This window comes from Ictidomys tridecemlineatus, chromosome 2, assembly GCF_052094955.1.
Source record: "Ictidomys tridecemlineatus isolate mIctTri1 chromosome 2, mIctTri1.hap1, whole genome shotgun sequence".
Lineage (NCBI taxonomy): Eukaryota > Metazoa > Chordata > Mammalia > Rodentia > Sciuridae > Ictidomys > Ictidomys tridecemlineatus.
In genome coordinates this window covers 113,290,286-113,307,329 of record NC_135478.1, presented here as the reverse complement: position 1 = coordinate 113,307,329, position 17,044 = coordinate 113,290,286, and the positions used below count along the sequence as shown (strand labels likewise).

The window sequence follows — 17,044 nt, the reverse complement described above, 5'->3', positions numbered from 1 at the left end:
GCTCCTTTCCTCCTCTCTAATATAAGATAACAGTCTCAACAACCCTGAGTTTTGGTGAAGATGAGTTGAGATAATGTCCACAAAGCACTTATCCCAGGGCCAGGCACAAAACCAGAGTTCGGTCACACATGCACATATGCACATACAGTCGAGCACAAACAAAAATTTTCCAGGTATTGGAAGCCATGGGAGTTCCTGAACCACACAAGGCTTCGATATGTAACATACATATCAGATCCCTGCTCTGCACTGGGCTGTCTTACAGACACTTTCACAAACAGATCACTGTGCTCTTTTGGGATTCCCCCCATCCCAGGGCCCTTCCAGTCACCACCACCGAGGCTGATTAACAAAAACACAACATCAAATCCTTTTACTTCTGAGGTCTCCCCTTTAAGGGGAGGCAGGAAATAGAGGGTAGAGGGTTTAATAAAAAATAGTATAATTAGTCAAATACTGCTCTCCTGTGAGGCCCTGTGTACCAGGGGCCCAGTTCTGGTTGGCTACATCCCCTTGAGAGCCTCTCCTCACCCTGGGGTCCAGGGTGGCACCAGGAGGGGCTGAAGGAAGCCAACATCAGCAGGTCCCTGCCCAGCCCCTCTGTAGTGAATGAGCTGGGAGGTCACAGGTCAGCAGGATGTCACCACCGCAGAAAGTCCCTAATGAACTTCCAGAGCTTGGTGACCCAGAGGTTAACGCCAAGATCCATCAGATACTGGATCTCGGGCGTGAGCATCCGACGGCAGAGCTGTTGGTGTCGCTGCCCGATGCTCTTCTTGAGGTTGTAACCAAGGATGGACTTGGAACCCAACGGCTGCCAGGGCTGCATGGCTGAGTCCTGGATGGCAGCTGCATCCACTGCCCGACCACCATCAATGCAGATACGCCGCATGCGCTCATTGGCACGGCGCAGGGCAGCCACCTCTTGGGCCATACGCTCCCGCCCAAAGGCCTCCACTTTGCGCCAGAAGCTGGCATTGAAGTGGCGGTAGAGGCGGGCATCCAGCATGTTCCAGGCTGTGGCACGGCGGTAAAGGTCCCCAGAGAGCCGAGGCACTGGTGAATCACGACGGGCGTTGAGTTTGAAGTACAGCACGTCCTCCAGCTCCCAGCAGAGCAGATCCTTCAGCAGCACCAGAGACTCATCGAAGTACTCCTGGAGGAGCACCAGGTGGAAGCGGCGCTCCACCTCCAGTATGTGCTCCTGCACCTGCGGGCTGTCAGGGTCCAGGCCACTGTCATAGCCCAGATCGAAGAAGAGCAAGTTGCGGAGGTAGTGGGCGTTGTAGCCGTTGGGGTCGTAGTAGCGATCTGGGTCCTGCAAGAATTCCGCCAGCTTGTCGCTGCTTGAGAGCTTCCACGTGAGGGGCACCACGGGTCCAAAGTAGTGGAAGGAGGACTCGAAAAGGCGGGCAGGGTCCCGGAGCACGGTGATGAAAGTGGCGTTGGGTGGCACCAGGCCGCGCACCTCCTCATAGTGGAAGCGCATGTGGTTGCAGATGATGTTGAAGCAGGCCCCGGGCCGGTAGTCCTGCACCAGGCTGCGGGTGAAGAAGGCCGGGTAATCGAAGTCGTTGCGACCATTGGGGAAGGCGAATTTGAGCCCGTGCTTCTGACCAAAGCGGAACAGGATGTTGAGCAGCGTGCTGCTGGCCGTCTTGTGAGTCTTCATGAACACGATGTTGCGCCGGGGCTGGCAACCTCTAAATGAGCCATTGGCCAGAATCACCCCCTCTGACTCACCAGAGACTGGGGAGCAGGGTGCTATGGCGTCGGGGGTCCTGTTAGAGACAGAGAGGTAGGAAGAGTGTCAGAGGCCGCTGGGGGTCTGGGGACTTAGAACCTTGGGCCCTCATGCCTAAACATGGGTTTGTTGATGACAGTGGTGGCAACAGGGATGAGATGGGGACACAGATGGGCCTGAGTCTAGGCTGAATACCTGAGCCAGTGATTTGGCCTCTCTGGCTTCAGTTCCTCATCTGTGAAGTGGGGAGAATAACAGGCCCTATTTGTGATGTTAGTGTGAGATTGAAGTGAAGTGAGGTACACAGGCTTTTGTCTCAATCATGGCCAGTGTCTTATGTTTATTGTAAAATAGTACTAGGTTGGACCACATGAAATTGCCCTTTAGTAGAGTCAGTAATTGACAATTTCCTCCAGTTCAATTTAATACCTAGCAACTAAAAGTACAGGCTGTGCCAGATCTGTGCTGAGCATCTCCATGAGAAACCTTTCCTGTTTGCTGCACCCATATGCCCATCAGGATTACCGGATGGTTAGGAGCAAGGCCTGGGGTCATACAGGAGTTTTAATCCAGGCCCTGTGCCAGCTGAGTGCTTTTAGATAAACTGACCTCTTCCCTGTGGCCCTCCTGGAGCCTCAGATAATATAATCCATGCCCTGGACATAAATGGTATGATGTGATTCTCCCACTCTATAAGGCAGGCTCTGCTGTTCTCCTCATTTCATAGATGAGCACGCTGAGGCCCAGGATTACATGGTGAGTTCTGCCCTCAGTAGCGGAGTTTCTGTCCAGCAGAGCATGATGCAGTGTTCAGGATGGCTACCCAGGATATAGCATCAATCATTCAGGCAGGTCCTGCAGTAAGGCAATTACAGGGCCTCCCTGAAGGGGAGTAGTCCCTCTATATCCCCACCACTGGGTGCTCAACTAGGCTACTCACGTGGAGGTCAGGCCAGTGTGCAGTGGGGGCATAGCATAGGAGTACAATAGCAGCAGGAAGCTGGTAAAAAGAGCTCCCAGAACCAACCCCTTGGCCATGGACTCCCAGCGCTTCTTCTGTAGTGTGGGCGGCATCTCAGACACCTGTAAGGGGCAGCAGAGAGTGGAAACAAGCATCAGGAGGCTGGTCCCAACAAGCACCCAAGGCTGCTCTGGGCCTGGAAGCAAGGATCTGCATTTGCCAGCACTGTGACCCCCCCCTACAGGGTCCAGATAGGGACAGAAAGAAAAACACATGGAGATAGACAGCCATAGGGTTGCAGACAGAGAGGGTTTGTCAACTCAAAGAGAAACAAGGCAGGGAGAAGTTTCTGCCTCATGGTTCTGTTTTAAGTTTTAAGCTTATTGGCACTCTGAAAAGCATTATGGGGATTCCTTAGAAGAATTGGAATGGGACTACTATTTGACCCAGCTATCCCACTCTTTGATCTCTACCAAAAGAACTTAAAAATCAGCATACTACAGTGATGCAGCCACATGCATGTTTATAGCAGCTCAATTCACAATAGTTAAATGTTGGAACCAACCTAGCTGCCCTTCAATACATGAATGGATAAAGAAACTGTGGTACATATATGCAATGGAATATTACTCAGCATTAAAAGAGAATAAAATTATAGCATTTGCTGGTAAATGGATGGAGTTGGAAAATATGCTAAGTGAAGTAAGCCAATACCAAAAAACCAAAAGCTGAATGTTCTCTCAGTGGATGTTGATACATAATGGGGGAGGGGCATGGGAAGAATGGAGGAACTTTGGATTGGGCAAAGGGGAAGGGGAGGGGAGGGGGCATGGGGGTAGGTAAGATGGTGCAATGAGATGGACATCATTACCCTAGGTATATGTATCATTGCACAAATGGTGCAACTCTGCAACATATACAACCAGAGAACTGAAAAGTTGTGCTCCATTTGTACAATGAAACAAAATGCATTCTGCTGTCATGTAAACAAATTGGAAAAAATTTTTAAATTAAAAAAATGTGTTTTTTTTAAAACAAAATTTTAATCTGGTTGGTGATGACACTAGTGTTCATTACCTTTCTTTTGGATCTTTTGGGGCTTCATAATGAAATACTTTTTTAAGTAAGAAGGAAAAGTAGATCCTTGCTCAGTGCTCTGTGTCCCTAGGCCTGGAATGGGCTGTCTACAGGAAAGGCCAGAAGCTCTCTGGGGACCTGAATCCTTTACTTTTTAGAGTGCCAGCCCTATATGTCCTCTGTACCACCTTTGTGGCTGCCCAATAAGGGGCTAAATCTCCTGCTCTTTTTCCACCAGCCCCTGCACTACTGGGATCTATAGGGGAGGCAGGTAGAGAAACAGGCTCACAACTGAGAAGGTGACTAAGCTCACACAATCAGACAGGCCTCTACCCACATACCCACCTTCTCTTTGATGGCCCACAGGGAGAGATGCCCAGTGAAATGTGCATTTCAGTTCACTAATGAATAAAATATTTTAGTTGTATGACTATGTCCCAAATATTACATGAGATATACTAAAAATTATTCAATCTATAATTTAAACAGTATTTTGGGGGTTTTATTATTATTATATATTTGTTTAGAGGGAGGTTTGGTTTGAATGTGGCAACCCTATCACAGAAAACTGAATCATGGGCTATAATGAGGATAAGCTCTCTCCAGGAGAGAGCTTGTTGGGGGGACCACCCCTTAGCAGCAAAACCAGGGCCTTAGAACTTTCTACTCTCACTTTAGCTTAAGCTCTTGAGCCCCTGAGGCCACCAGAAGTAACATTGCTGCCCTATGATCACATGCATAGATCATCACCACTGTGCCTAGGGGCAGAAGATAGAACAGACCACCTGGGTAGGAGCCCATACACTACTCTCTGGAAAAGTTATCCAAGGCATCCACAAACTTCTCCTGGAGAAAGGGCCCCTTAGGCCAACCCACCAGGTGGCACCAATCTCTGAGTCCTTTGTTCATCATTTAGAAATTGGTCCTCACTGGAAAGAACATGAAAAGCATTTGCAAAGAAAGACACTGTACTACAAGAGGGAATCTGGTCTCCCTCATGACATCCTTGTTTACTTTACAAGGTAGACAGGGCATTGGGCAAGGGTAAGGGAGAGTGTAGGAGGGCAGTGATGTCAAAGGACAAAGGTGCATGCTCTCTGACTTCTCATTTTTCTAAACATTTGGGCAAATGTAAAGCCACATGTGCAAGGGTATTCACAGCTGCTTGATCAGAAACAGGAGCAAATCAGAAACAACCTCAGTGATTATCAGCAAGGAACCATTACATAAATCAAGACCCATTCATAGAAAGAGTCATCTGCAGATGTTTAAAAAACAAAACAACAACAATAACTACACAAAACAAGGTGTAGCTAAAAACACATCATGATCTATTTGTGTGGAAAAAAGAAAGTTCTAGAACAATATGTCCATCAATTAGCCCTCCATATTCTTTATATATGTATGTAAAACTACATGAAGACCCAGAAGAAAGTAAGTGGAGAGCAGTACAGGTGAAGTATCCCTTTATTCCTTATCTAAAATGCTTGAAACCAGAAGTATTTTGAATTTCAGATTTTTTTTTGATTACAGAATATTTGCCTTTATATAATGAGATATCCTGGGAATGGAACCCAAGTCTAAACATGAAATTCATTTCTACCCATAGCTTGAAGGTAATTTTATACAATATTTTTAGTGTCCTTGTGTTTGGGCTGTGACCCATCACATGAGGTCAGGTGTGGAATTTTCCACTTGTGGCATCATGTGGGCACTCCAAAAGTTTCAGCTTTGGGAGCATTTTGGATTTCAGATTTTTAGATTAGAAATGTTCAACCTGAAATCTACATTTCAGCAATGGTATCCTCTGCATATCTGGGGGAGAGTATATATGGGAATATTTCTTCCAAATTATGCATTTTTTAAACTGTTACATTCTTTAAAGGGGCCCATATTACTTTTTAATCTGAAAAAGATAATACATTGCACTCAGCTATCAAATAATTTAAATAATAAATTACAAAGCTTGCAAGGTGGGGTAAAACCTGTCAGGAGGGGTTCTAGGAGGGAGACCTACCAACATCAGGCCCAACCCCTCAGGCCTATTTCAATCCAATGCTGTGATTTCAGACAAGCCAGGGACCTCCTTAGATTCTGTTTCTCATGTGTAAGGTGGGAATCACTCTACCTGGGCCCATGGGAGCCTCCCTGAGATGGGTCAGGCAAGCTGAATCTCTCCTAAACCCCTCCCTGAAGGCCTGCTGCCATCCTCGGACAAGGAGTGACCACTGGGCTACTCACAAACCTGCCCCAAGCCTCAAGCGTCCCTATCAGCCTCCTGCACCTCAGGGCTACAACAGAAAGCAGGGCTAATTCAGGCTGGAGTCTTACACTGGTTCAGAACCCTGAGTGGAGCCCTGAGCTTCAGTTTCTATGGCTTTAAAATGTGGAGGGATTAGGATTCTGTGGCTTACCCTGACTATATTCTGAGGGCCCACCCCTGCCTCAGCAGCCCCACTCACCAGGGTACTTTCCGGAACTCTGGGAAACTGCAATGGTGGAGGTCTAGGCAGGAGGCCAGGCAGCAGGGGGCAGACCAGCCTTCTTGAACTGCCAATCAGGTTCCACTTGGCCCCACCCACCTCATCACTGGTTCACTCATTCCTACATTCTCCCATTTTGACTTCCTTAAACCTCACCAGGCCTTTGCCCAGCCTGGCCCCTGCTGGCTGCTGCATCCTTGGCCATTTCACACTCTGATTACAATTTTGAGCCCCTGTGAGGAGCCAGGCCTGGGGCAGGGGCTTTTTCAGAGCATTTAACTGTCTCTACTCAGCCAGTCAATGGATGTTAATTTACCCACTGTCAGTCCCATTTTGCAGATGGGGAAACTGAGGCTACAGGAGGTGACCCAACTTGCCCAGGGTCACTCATAAAGGCAGAGGTATGGAAGGAATTTGAGTCCAGGTCTGTGGACCAGTAGCACACATCTTCCTTCTCTGTCCCTGACAATCCTGCCTGGAGCACCCTAAACCCATAGGAGGGAAAGAGGGAAGGAAAGAAGGAGGGAAGGAAGGAAGAAGGAAGCATTTCCATGGCAGCAATTCCACCATAGGCCAAGGCATGGGGGAAGTTCTGTCCCAAGAACACAGCAGGAACTGGTCTTTGTGGGTTGAGCCAGCATGCAGAATGAACAGAGAGGGGAAAGGGGCCCTGATGGCTAGTGTTTCTATGTTGGCCACCTGAGTGTCCAATACTAGTCATTCTCTTTCTGCCTGGCCTCTGTGAATTTGGGCCCAAAGCTCACTATTTCTGAGACTTAGTCTCCTCATGTGTACAGTGACCACACAACAGCAAGATCAGGGCAGACAGGATTCTTTGTGATCATAGGCAGAGCCTCCGGGTAAACTAAGGCCCAGAGGGGTGCTGGCTGGCAGCCAGGAGCCTGGCTTGAGGGAGAACAGTCCTGAGGCTGTGAGATTCTAATGAGAGAATGCATGTACTCAGGAGGCGGTGGACACATATTAATTATTAATAGTGATCATAATTAACCATTAGCATTATTTACCAGGATGCAGTCTTGATTCACATGCCTGGGTGTTCAGAAGGAAAGATCCTCTCTGTGCTCAGCTTCAGGCGAGCCTTATAGCAGTGACTCATTCCTGAGCTTGGCACCTGGTAAATGTTTGATGAATGACCCCCATAATCCTCAGGGTCACGTAGCCCTATCCCGGAGTGTATATGAGACCATGGTCCAGGCAGCCAACGCCTCATTGAGAGCCACATAGGAAACAGCCCATGTGTGAGACAAACAGGTCAGAGCCATGCATATAGGCCACATGTATGTAAATATCCCAAGAGTGAAAGCTAAACATGGAAGTCATACTAGTGAGGGTCATGTGTGCACAAGAGCACATGTGAAAATTAGGCACGTGGGAGCCACACACAAGAGTTCTCTGGAGACAGCAACTCTAGGGCTAGGTTCTGGTTTTAAATCCCATCTGTTATTTTCTTACTGTGTGCTCCAAGAAAGGCTGTGTCCCTCTCTGGGCCTCAAATTTTCCTCCTACATGATAGTACAACTTTCCTTCCATCCCTGGGTGCTGTGCAGATACTCTGCATTCCGCAGCACAGAGCAGACGCAGAGCAAACACTTGCTGTGCGTGGCCTGCCGCCATTGTTATCATTATTATTATTACCCTCCCAGGTCCCACTCCTGGCCCCATCTCCAAAGGCCCCAGGTTCAAGGACAATCTCAGTGCAGCTTAAGTTTCATGATCTCTAAGCCAGAAGACAGAGAGGCAGGGAAGTCAAGTTTCTAAGAGGGCAGGGGCACCCTCAAGGTCACATAGCACAGTAGCAGCAGAAATAGAACCAGAACCTGGGTCTTCTACCTCCACTGTCCATAGTGGTCACAGACTCAGGGACACAGGACACAATCCCCTAGCCAGTCTCCACTTCAATCTATCCTTGCCTTTGTGGATTGATTACCCCACTCACACTGGCCTCCATCAGTGCAGGTGACTGGCAGCAGGCCAGGCCCAGGCGTCCTCCCATTCAGCTAGGACGGTTCAGCTAAGACCCCTCAGGAAATAAAGAAAAAATAGGACTTATCCCCACATCTAACACACAGGGAAACCAAACTCAGGAAGGTAAACCTGGCCTAGAGCATCACCACCAAGAGGACCCTGGTGTGAGTGCAGAGGGGATCTACTCACCTCTGTGACTGGCTATCCTTTCCTCTCCCAGCCTGAGCTACATCTGACTCCTGGGCTGCCTCTGCAGTCACTGGGAGAAAAGAATGCTCCAATGACACCCAGTAGCAGCCTGGCTGGCTCCCTCCTTCTCCAGTGGGTGTGAATATTTATGAGTTCTCTCCCTGGGGACAGCAAGTGGCATATCCCAGTACCCTGCAGGTGGTTCCCTGGCCCTCTGCCCCTCACACCCTGCTGAACAGCCCTGGGCGGTCCCACGCCTCTCCCTGGACCTGACAACCGGGCAGCTTTTATCTAAGGGCTCAGCAGAGTTCCAGACGTCCTTGGGCCAAGGACACAGCAACTGCAGAGCCCTGCAGAAAGCACAGGACAGGCTTGAGGGCTTGAAGGGAGGAAAAGGAGGCGGGAGGCTAATGATCCACACTGCACCTCATTTAAGTCTCACAGCTGCCCCAAGCACCAAGCACCTCCATCAGCCACTCCTCAGGTGAAGAAACCAAGTCTGAAGATCACACAGCAGACAACAAAGAGTCCAAACGAAGACTTGCCAAGATCCAGGACTTAAAGGGGCTGACACATACCTAGGGACCAAGGTTAATTCCAAATCTGCAGGATCCCTGAGGAGTGAGGAACTAACTGGGCATGGAAGACTTCCAGGAGTCAGTGTCTGACCAAGACTGCGAGGATGAGTCTGGAGAGATCTTATTCTCTGAGCTTTAGCTTCTTGATCAGAGGGGATACAGAATCCATTCTGGGCAGCTCCTGGCCTGTTGTGGGTGAGGGCTGGGGACACATATACACCCTAGACCAGCTTTGTAGGATTTGGGCTGACTGCAGAAGCTGATTCTTCCTGGGGCTTCAGCAGGTCTAAGAGACAATTCTAGGGATACTGGCTATAAAGGCCAGGGACTCTTGGGCTCAGCCCCACACTAAAATCTTAGGCTCAGGTCTGTCTTGGCTTTGTCTCTAGACAAAGTGACCCCTTGTGCCTAGAAGGCTTCTTTATCTCCCCTTCAGCACTGATGCCCAGTGCCCCATCATGGCCCAGGCAGCAGGCTCTAGAGACCCAGGGATCACTATCAGTTAATAATCATAATTTTGTGACAGTTTTTCATCCCCACTGAGCATTCTCTTTTTTTTTATTTATTTTTTATTTTTTTATTTTTTTTATTGGTTGATCACAACATTACAAAGCTCTTGACCTATATTTCACACATTAGATTGAAGTAGGTTATGAACTCCCAATTTTACCCCAAATGCAGATTGCAGAATCACGTCGGTTATACATCCACAATTTTACATAATGCCCAATTAGTAATTGTTGTATTGTGCTACCTTTCCTATCCCCTACTATCCCCCCACCCCTCCCCTCCCTTCTTCTCTCTCTACCCCATCTACTGTAATTCATTACTCTCCTTGTTTATTTTCCCATTCCCCTCACAACCTCTTATATGTAATTTTGTATAGCAATGAGGGTCTCCCTTCATTTCCATGCAATTTCCTTTTCTCTCCCTTTCCCTCCCATCTCATGACTCTGTTAAATGTTAGTCTTTTCTTCCTGCCCCACTGAGCATTCTCATATGTTAAGCAACTGCAAGTTCCTCCCAGGGAGCAGCAGGCATCTGCCACTTGCTGTGAGCCCCTGTTTTCTGAAAACCCCATCCAACCTGAGAAGCCCCAAGTACCCACAAAATACCAGAGCTAAAACTGCCACAGGCCAGGCTGAGAGTTACAATCTCTCCAAGTGCTGGAATCAGGTTTGGGACATGCTTTGGAATTGTTTTATTTTTTTCTGATGCCTATTGGAAATTAGAATGAGCTGGTTTGAAGACAGTTTTATGGGGGTGAAGCAGAGCAGAGTTGGCATTGAACAGCAGTGACTACAACTTAGGAATGTGGACTCTGAACCAAACAGTATCCATTCCTGTGTTTGGGACTTCCCATGCATCATGCCACTCTCAGATTGCTGGCTGAAGACCTTGGCTGTCATCCCCACTCTATGGGGCAGCGGTGAAGGAGTGGCACTCAAGCTCTCCAGGAGCAAGTGAGATGTGCTCAGAGTGGGGAGGCAAGTAAAGACCCAAATGAAGCCAACATTTCAGAGTGGGGAGGCTTGATTGCAGAATTGTGTCCCCCATCATCCTGACAGCAGGGGTTACTGCCAGAAATATTAGTGATACCATCTTTGGTTCATTCTCCCTCTACCAAAAAAAATTTAAATGATAATAGAAATATAGGATCACTGAACAAAATTCAGAAAACATAAAATATAAAGAATACAATGAAAAGAGCCCCATTCCTGGGAGTCACTACCATTAAGATTTTGGTCCTCGTCTTCTTTTTTTTTTTTTTTTTTTTGTCTCTAGATTCCAGTACTAGAGTACACAGGACACTCAGTGCAGGGCATATGGTGCTCACAGTCCTAGGGTGTCCAGAGAAGCAAGATGGAGGAAACTGGTTGGGGCTTGCTGCAGCACAGAGAAGACACATGATCCAGCCTAGGGAAGGGGTGAGGGGTGGTGTCAGGGAAGGAGACTTTGTGGGTGAGGAGGCGCCAGTGGTAGTAACTGCTGCTGTGTGTTCTCCACTTTCCAAGGGCAGTTCCCTTTTCTCCATGGTTACATGGTTAGACAATTCCCATCCTCCTTTGCAGTCAGTGTCTTTATGTGACTGAATTCTGGCTGATGGAATATGAACAGAATGACACTGATGAGGTTAAGTGAGCAGAACTCCTCTGTGTTCCACTTTCCCTCTACCCAGTGAATGGGGTGACCTTCAAGGATGTGGAAGTGGGTAGAGCCATGAGATGGGAGGAGCCTGGGTCTCTGCCTCACTGTCCACAAACATCCACTGGATTTCAAGAAAATAGAAATTAAGTTGCCTTTGTGTTAAGCCTTTTGGAACTTGGGGTTTGTCTATTATGATAGCTCCTGTTATTAACGAATGTGCATGTTATTCTGGAATAAACAAGCAGAAAGAAAAGCATATGCAAAGGTCCAGGGCAATTGAGAAACTATAGTTCAACCTGGTTGAAGTGTCCATATGAGGCTGGGTAGACAGGGGAGACTTAGAAGCATAGCCAAAAAAAAACAGGGCAGAGGTAAGAAGGATGCCCTGACCTCAAAAAGCCATGCCAAGAAGTCTAGCCTGATCCTGTGGGTGATGGGAAACACCAGAAGGATCTTCAGCAGAGGAGTGAGAAGATGGGATTCCCACAGGGATGTTAGGTGGAAAATGAATGGTAGGGGTGGGGAAGGAAAGGGAGGAAGAGACAGACCTTGATGGTAAGCTGTTACAGCTGTCCAACTGTGAGATGATCTGGACTAAGGGGAAGGCGGGGATGCACAGGCACCATCTGTAAACCATGATGTAGGCAGCATTTGCTGGGTGACCAGGCGTGGAGGAGGAGAGGGGAAAGTTCCTTTTGGGAAAGTTCCTTTTGGCTGGCTGAGGCCCTGCATTGAGGAGGCTGAGAGGGGCAGGTTTAGCAGGAAGGTAGGGCGGTATGTCAGTTCCACTAGGGCACAAGAAGTCTATGTGGGATGTCCATGGACAGTCCAACAAGCAGTGGGATACTCTGCCTGGAGCAGAAGAGGGAGGTCTTGAGGGAGGCAGTTTGGGGCCCACAGGCACAGAGTTGGAACCTGAGGCCACAGGAGTAGATGGAGTCACCAGCAATAGGGAGGAAGGAGAGGAAGCCTGTGTTTACAGGAGCAGGATGGTAAGTATCCCAGGGAGAGAAAAATGTTCAGCGAGGGAAAGCCATTAGCTGCATCACATTCTGCAGCCCCCATTCCCCAACTGATGCGTATCCATGCCATTGGCTCAACATGCACACAGAGAAACAGAGCTCTGGCAGAGAAGGTGGTCGTGTGAGAGTGTCCCAGAGGTACACCCATAAGGACATGGGAGGAAGCTGTAAAAGTGGAACAAAAAGACAGCTGGGTGTGTGGCTTATTGGTAAGAGCACTTGCCTAGCACACACAAGGCCCTGGATTCAATCCCCAGCACTGCAAAAGAAAAATCAAAAACAAAAAAAAAATCAGAAAAGATTACAAATTTGAAAGCAACTATTATGTTTTCTAATGGTGACCACTCTCAGGCCGAGCAATCCTACTTGTGGCAATATCTTCAAAGAAAATCTAACAAGAGATCTGAGATGAGCACACAGAGATGGAGACTGAAGTATTACTTACAGATCCTCCAATGCTCATAAAGCCTTTATATCTATTTTTCAGACTAGGAAACTGAGTATCAGAGAGGTTAAAAAGAGATGCCTAGTATTCAGCCTGATTACACAGTGGACAGAATGAACTTATTCATATAGAGCAAAGCTATACATATGTACCTTGTAAAAGAGTTTTAAAAGACTACCAAAGAGAAGCTATACTTCCCAGGAGAGCAGAGCCATATACTTTCTGTAACACATTTTGATTCTATAATCAAAATGTATAGGCATGGTGGTACATGCCTGTAATCTCAGCTAAGTGGGAGGCTGAGGCAGGAGAATTTCAAGTTCAAGGACAATCGGGCAACTTAGAGACCTTCTCTCAAAATAAAATTAAAAGAGCAGAGGGTATAGCTCAGTGGTAGAGTGCTTGCCTCATATGTGTGAGATCCTGGGTTTGATTCCCAGCTGCAAAAAAATAAAACAAAACAAAACTCCCCCTGCCTTTCTCTTTCTCAGAGACACCCACTCACCCACCCATACACACAGACACAAACACCATTTTTCTTTTTTTTTTTTTTTACACAAAGGAACCTGTATTATTTTAGCAGGGAAAAAGATATATCCATTTTTAAAAACTACAGCCTGGCTGGCAGAGCAGGGGAAAGTGGCTAGTCTGAGTTTATGTCCCATCTCACTGTGTTTGTGAGGAAAGCAGGCTGCCCTCTCTGAACCTCTATGTCCTAGATGAGGAGCAGGCAGTAGACGCCTGGTATAGAGCTGGAAAGTGTGGACTGCACAGCTACAGGTGCAGTAGAGAAAGGATGGGCCTCCCTTCAGGAGTGACTTATAAGGATCTGGAAGCTTCCTCACTCAATCCCTCTGGAGTGGGGTGCTGAAGCAGAGATGGGGAGAAGTGCCCAGCAGGTCATTTGCTGGCTCATAAGACCACCTCCAAATTGTCAGTTCTGGAATCTTGCTCCTACTCCAATGCCCCTTTGGGTGTAGGTATGTATGCCAATTGGTAATAGGTTACTGAGAAAGGGCAATGTTCTTTGATGATTCAGAAGGTACTCTTTAATCTTACTGGGTCACCCATCTACTGTTTCAAAGGGCAGACACACACACACCCATGAAATTAACAGACCTTCCCAGTGTTATGGTGTCTACTGGCACTTTAGGTGGGGAAACTGAGGCTCAGTAGCTTGTGGAAGGGCTTAACAGCAAAGCCAGAATTAGGAGCAAGCCCATAGCTCTTTTGGCTAGTCTTGTTTAAGCAAAATCATCCTCCTTCCTGATGGCAGATCTGAGTCAACCCAAAGCAGCAAATCATAGATTCAACAAGAAGTCAGTCACTTCTTTGTTAGCTCCAAAAATACCGAGAACCTCGGGGGTGAGTATGTAGGAGTTGGTAATCTCATTCTCTGTACTTTGTAATAGGCCTGAAATTATCTTTTAAAGGTGATGCACTTGTTTGTATAAATATATTTAACAGTAGGAAGGCTTTAAAAAGGTGCTGAAAGGTAAATATCCTCACCCACCTCTCCACTCCTGGATTCTCTGAGATGCCCTGATTATGAATCCAGCTCCACCATTTCCCAGCTGGGTGACCTCAGGCAAGTGAATTCTTTTTGAATTTAAGTTTCTAAAGAGTGGAAGTATATCCATGTTCTCACAGGCTTGCTCAGAGGATCCACAGACGTGAGGCATACAGAGCCCTTTGCATGATACCTGGCACACAATATTAGCATGTTTGGTTACTATCATGCTCCTCCTTCTAGATTCATCTAACAAGGAAAGCAGGACCTGTTGGTGCAGACACCTGAAAAGCCACCCTCTCTTTCCAAGAACCTATATTTCCCATGTTCTATATCCAAGTTGCCCCAACCCTCCTATTTCACATCTGACAAAACTGAGGCATAGATAGGGACAAACTCACCCAAAGTGCCACTGCAAGTCAGGGCACTATTGGGGACCCTAACTCTGCCCTTATCTCTGGCATATGGGAAAGCAGGTGCCCTCTGGGTATATTTATTCCCATTACTCCTCACCTGGTGATTCCGGTGGTCCCTAGTCTGGTGACCCTCAGGGGCACCTCTGCTGCAACCAGCTCTGCCCTGTCTGGAGTGATGTAGGGCTCCTAAAAGGAGTTGTCCATATCCTCACTCAGTCTAAGTGGAACAATGAGCCCTTCACAAGCCTGCAGTCAGGCCCAGAATTCCTCCATTTTTGCATCATTTTCCCAGGTTAATCATTGCCTCCTTCACTGGGCAGCACATTCAGTCCTGTGGAGTCCAGTGGGAGGGGCTGTAGAGGGCACACTCCTCCCTTTGGGGGTGATAAGAGGACATAAAACCCATTAAGGGAAAGGGATGTAAAGGAAGCAGATATTTTGTCCACATGGAGTTTCCTTCAAGCAGAGCCATAGCTAAGAAGAGGGAATGAAGCAGCCTGAGGTGGCAGCTGGGAACAGGGCTCTGTTGTCTCTGCTCCCAGGGTAACAGCCTGCCCACCCCAAGTGTCAGGCAGAGCTGGGAGCCATGGAGGCAAGGGGGAGGGGTCTTAAGCTGGGGTTTAGGGCAGCCCACACAGATCAGAGAGACTAGGACCCCAGTGGGGCAGAGAGGTCCCAGATAAGGCTGAGGTCCTGAGGTGGGGGCACAGCAAGACTCCTGTGATTTGGAGTCAACTTGACTACCTGGAATTCAGTGACTTGTCCAGTGACCTTGGACAAGTCACTGAATTTTCCTGAGCCTCAATTCACCCTGTGCATAACGGGAATAAGTACCAATGCTTAGGGGCTGATCTGGCCCAGGCCTGCCCACCTGTGCTTCCTGTGTGGCCCTAGACAAGCCTCATCCTCTCTGAGCTTCAGGTCATCCTCTCAGTAGAGGAAGAGGTTAGATTCTCCTGATTGGACCTTCCTCCACACCTCTCAAGGATTTCCATGATACTTGTCACCATGACAGCCCTGGGATCAGGTGTCAGGTCTATGCCCTCTCTCCCTTCCTCCCTCTGGTGTGAGTTACAGCAGCCAGATGTTTGCCCATCACCTCTCCTGATCTGAACAGCTGGGGAAGAGAATTCCCTTTGGGAAGAGATCAATCATGCTCTGTGCTGTTACTGAAGTGCTGGCCTGGCAGGAATGAGCAGACTAAGTCAGATCCATTTTTGGGCACTGACCCAGGAAATGGGCACCCTGTGATTTTTGTATGGGGTCTCTCCTGGACACCAGGATTGGTCCACCTGACAAGCCTCTCCTTGGTGGCCTTGCCCACTCTGGGGCACCATATCAGGGCAGAGATTTTCCCCTTACCGTTACCCCGAGTCCTTACTCCAACAGCCCTCTGAGAAGAGCTGGTGGGGGAGAGTAGAGATCCCTGTCCCTCCTCTACTAAGGCTCAGGCCACTGTACCCAAGAAAATTAATCATTAACAGACTTAGCTCCTATCCAGCGCCAGCAGCCTGCCTTCTCCAGCCCCACCCACCCCACCTTCAGGGACTGGGGGCCACAGGGAAAAAAACAACGGGCAGGACTAGCACAAACCTGCACCCTCCTTGTCCCCAGCCAGTGCACCCAGCTGCTGGAGCAGTGATGCGGCAATCTCATACCCCTGGGTGCGCACGCAGTACCATTTCAGCAACTAGAGTAGTGTGGGCGGGGTCCTCAGGAAGTAGACTGATGCAGGGCACTAGCTGTCAAGGGCGCTGGACCCCAGGACCTACCTTGTCCCAGTCCTCCTCGGACTCGGAGTGGCTGGATCGCCAGCCCGGGCACTCACTGGGCGGCGGGGCGCACCTGCCAGGGCCCTGCGCTCCGCCAGGCCTGGTCCATTCTCCCGCCCCGCCGCCGCTGCCGCCGGCGCCGCGGCCACCACGCCTGCTCCCGCTCCTGCTCCGGGCCAGGTGCTGCCACTGGCCTGGCCCGGCCCCTGGCGCGTTGGCCAATGGGCGCCCCAGGCCCTGCCCCCTCCCTTTGGGTCCCAGCCCCTGCGCGCCAGCCCCAGACGCACAGAAGCTGCATTCAGCGTGCTGAGGCGCAGCCGTGCGCCCCCGCTGCTAGACCAACAAGGCCCATTTGTCTCTGACGCGCCAACGGGACCATTGTCCTGCAGCCAGTCCTTTGGCTCAGCCGAACCCCCAACCATAAAGGGGACTCTAGGAGGCTTGGGGCTTTATAGTAGTGCTGGGGAGGGGGTGCCGAGCTTGGGGAAAAAGGAGTTAAAAGGAAGCGGCTGGAATAGTTGCTTTCTTAACTTTCACTGGGGACACTGGCGCGCTCAGGGTCTTATTGAAGGTATGACCTCCCCTCCAGACTTTTCAACTTTGGAACCCATAGGAGCAGGGGCGGGGAAGAGGAGCCAGGATCTCTGAGAACTTCGCTCCAACAGGGTCCTAAGCTTGAAGGTCTCAGCAGAACTCTTCCTCTCCAGGGTTGA

The 17,044-nt window shown here is 48.9% G+C and overlaps 1 protein-coding gene across 5 annotated transcripts; it reads right to left on the bottom strand.

Moving 5' to 3' along the window:
* Positions 1-346: 346 nt before the first annotated feature.
* Positions 347-16,512, bottom strand: Gal3st1 (galactose-3-O-sulfotransferase 1). Of its 5 annotated transcripts, XM_078039611.1 has the most exons (4): positions 14,657-14,862; positions 14,147-14,336; positions 2,685-2,827; positions 347-1,781 (listed from the first exon to the last, which is right to left on the bottom strand). In XM_078039611.1, exons 3-4 carry the CDS (start codon positions 2,816-2,818, stop codon positions 641-643), a joined length of 1,275 nt encoding a protein of 424 aa, XP_077895737.1. In that variant the 5' UTR covers positions 2,819-2,827; positions 14,147-14,336; positions 14,657-14,862; the 3' UTR covers positions 347-640. The 5 variants fall into 5 exon arrangements, with proteins under 5 accessions (XP_077895737.1, XP_005341929.1, XP_077895736.1 ...); XM_005341872.4 differs by lacking the exons at positions 14,147-14,336; positions 14,657-14,862 and adding an exon at positions 16,332-16,512; XM_078039610.1 differs by lacking the exon at positions 14,147-14,336.
* Positions 16,513-17,044: the final 532 nt, after the last annotated feature.

Coding starts and splice junctions, on each gene's coding strand:
- Gal3st1 (XM_005341872.4), bottom strand. CDS start 2,818: ATGCCGCCCACACTACAGAAGAAGCGCTGGGAGTCCATGGCCAAGGGG. Junction 1,782..2,684: donor CACACTGGCCTGACCTCCAC/GTGAGTAGCCTA, acceptor TGTCTCTAACAG/GACCCCCGACGCCATAGCAC.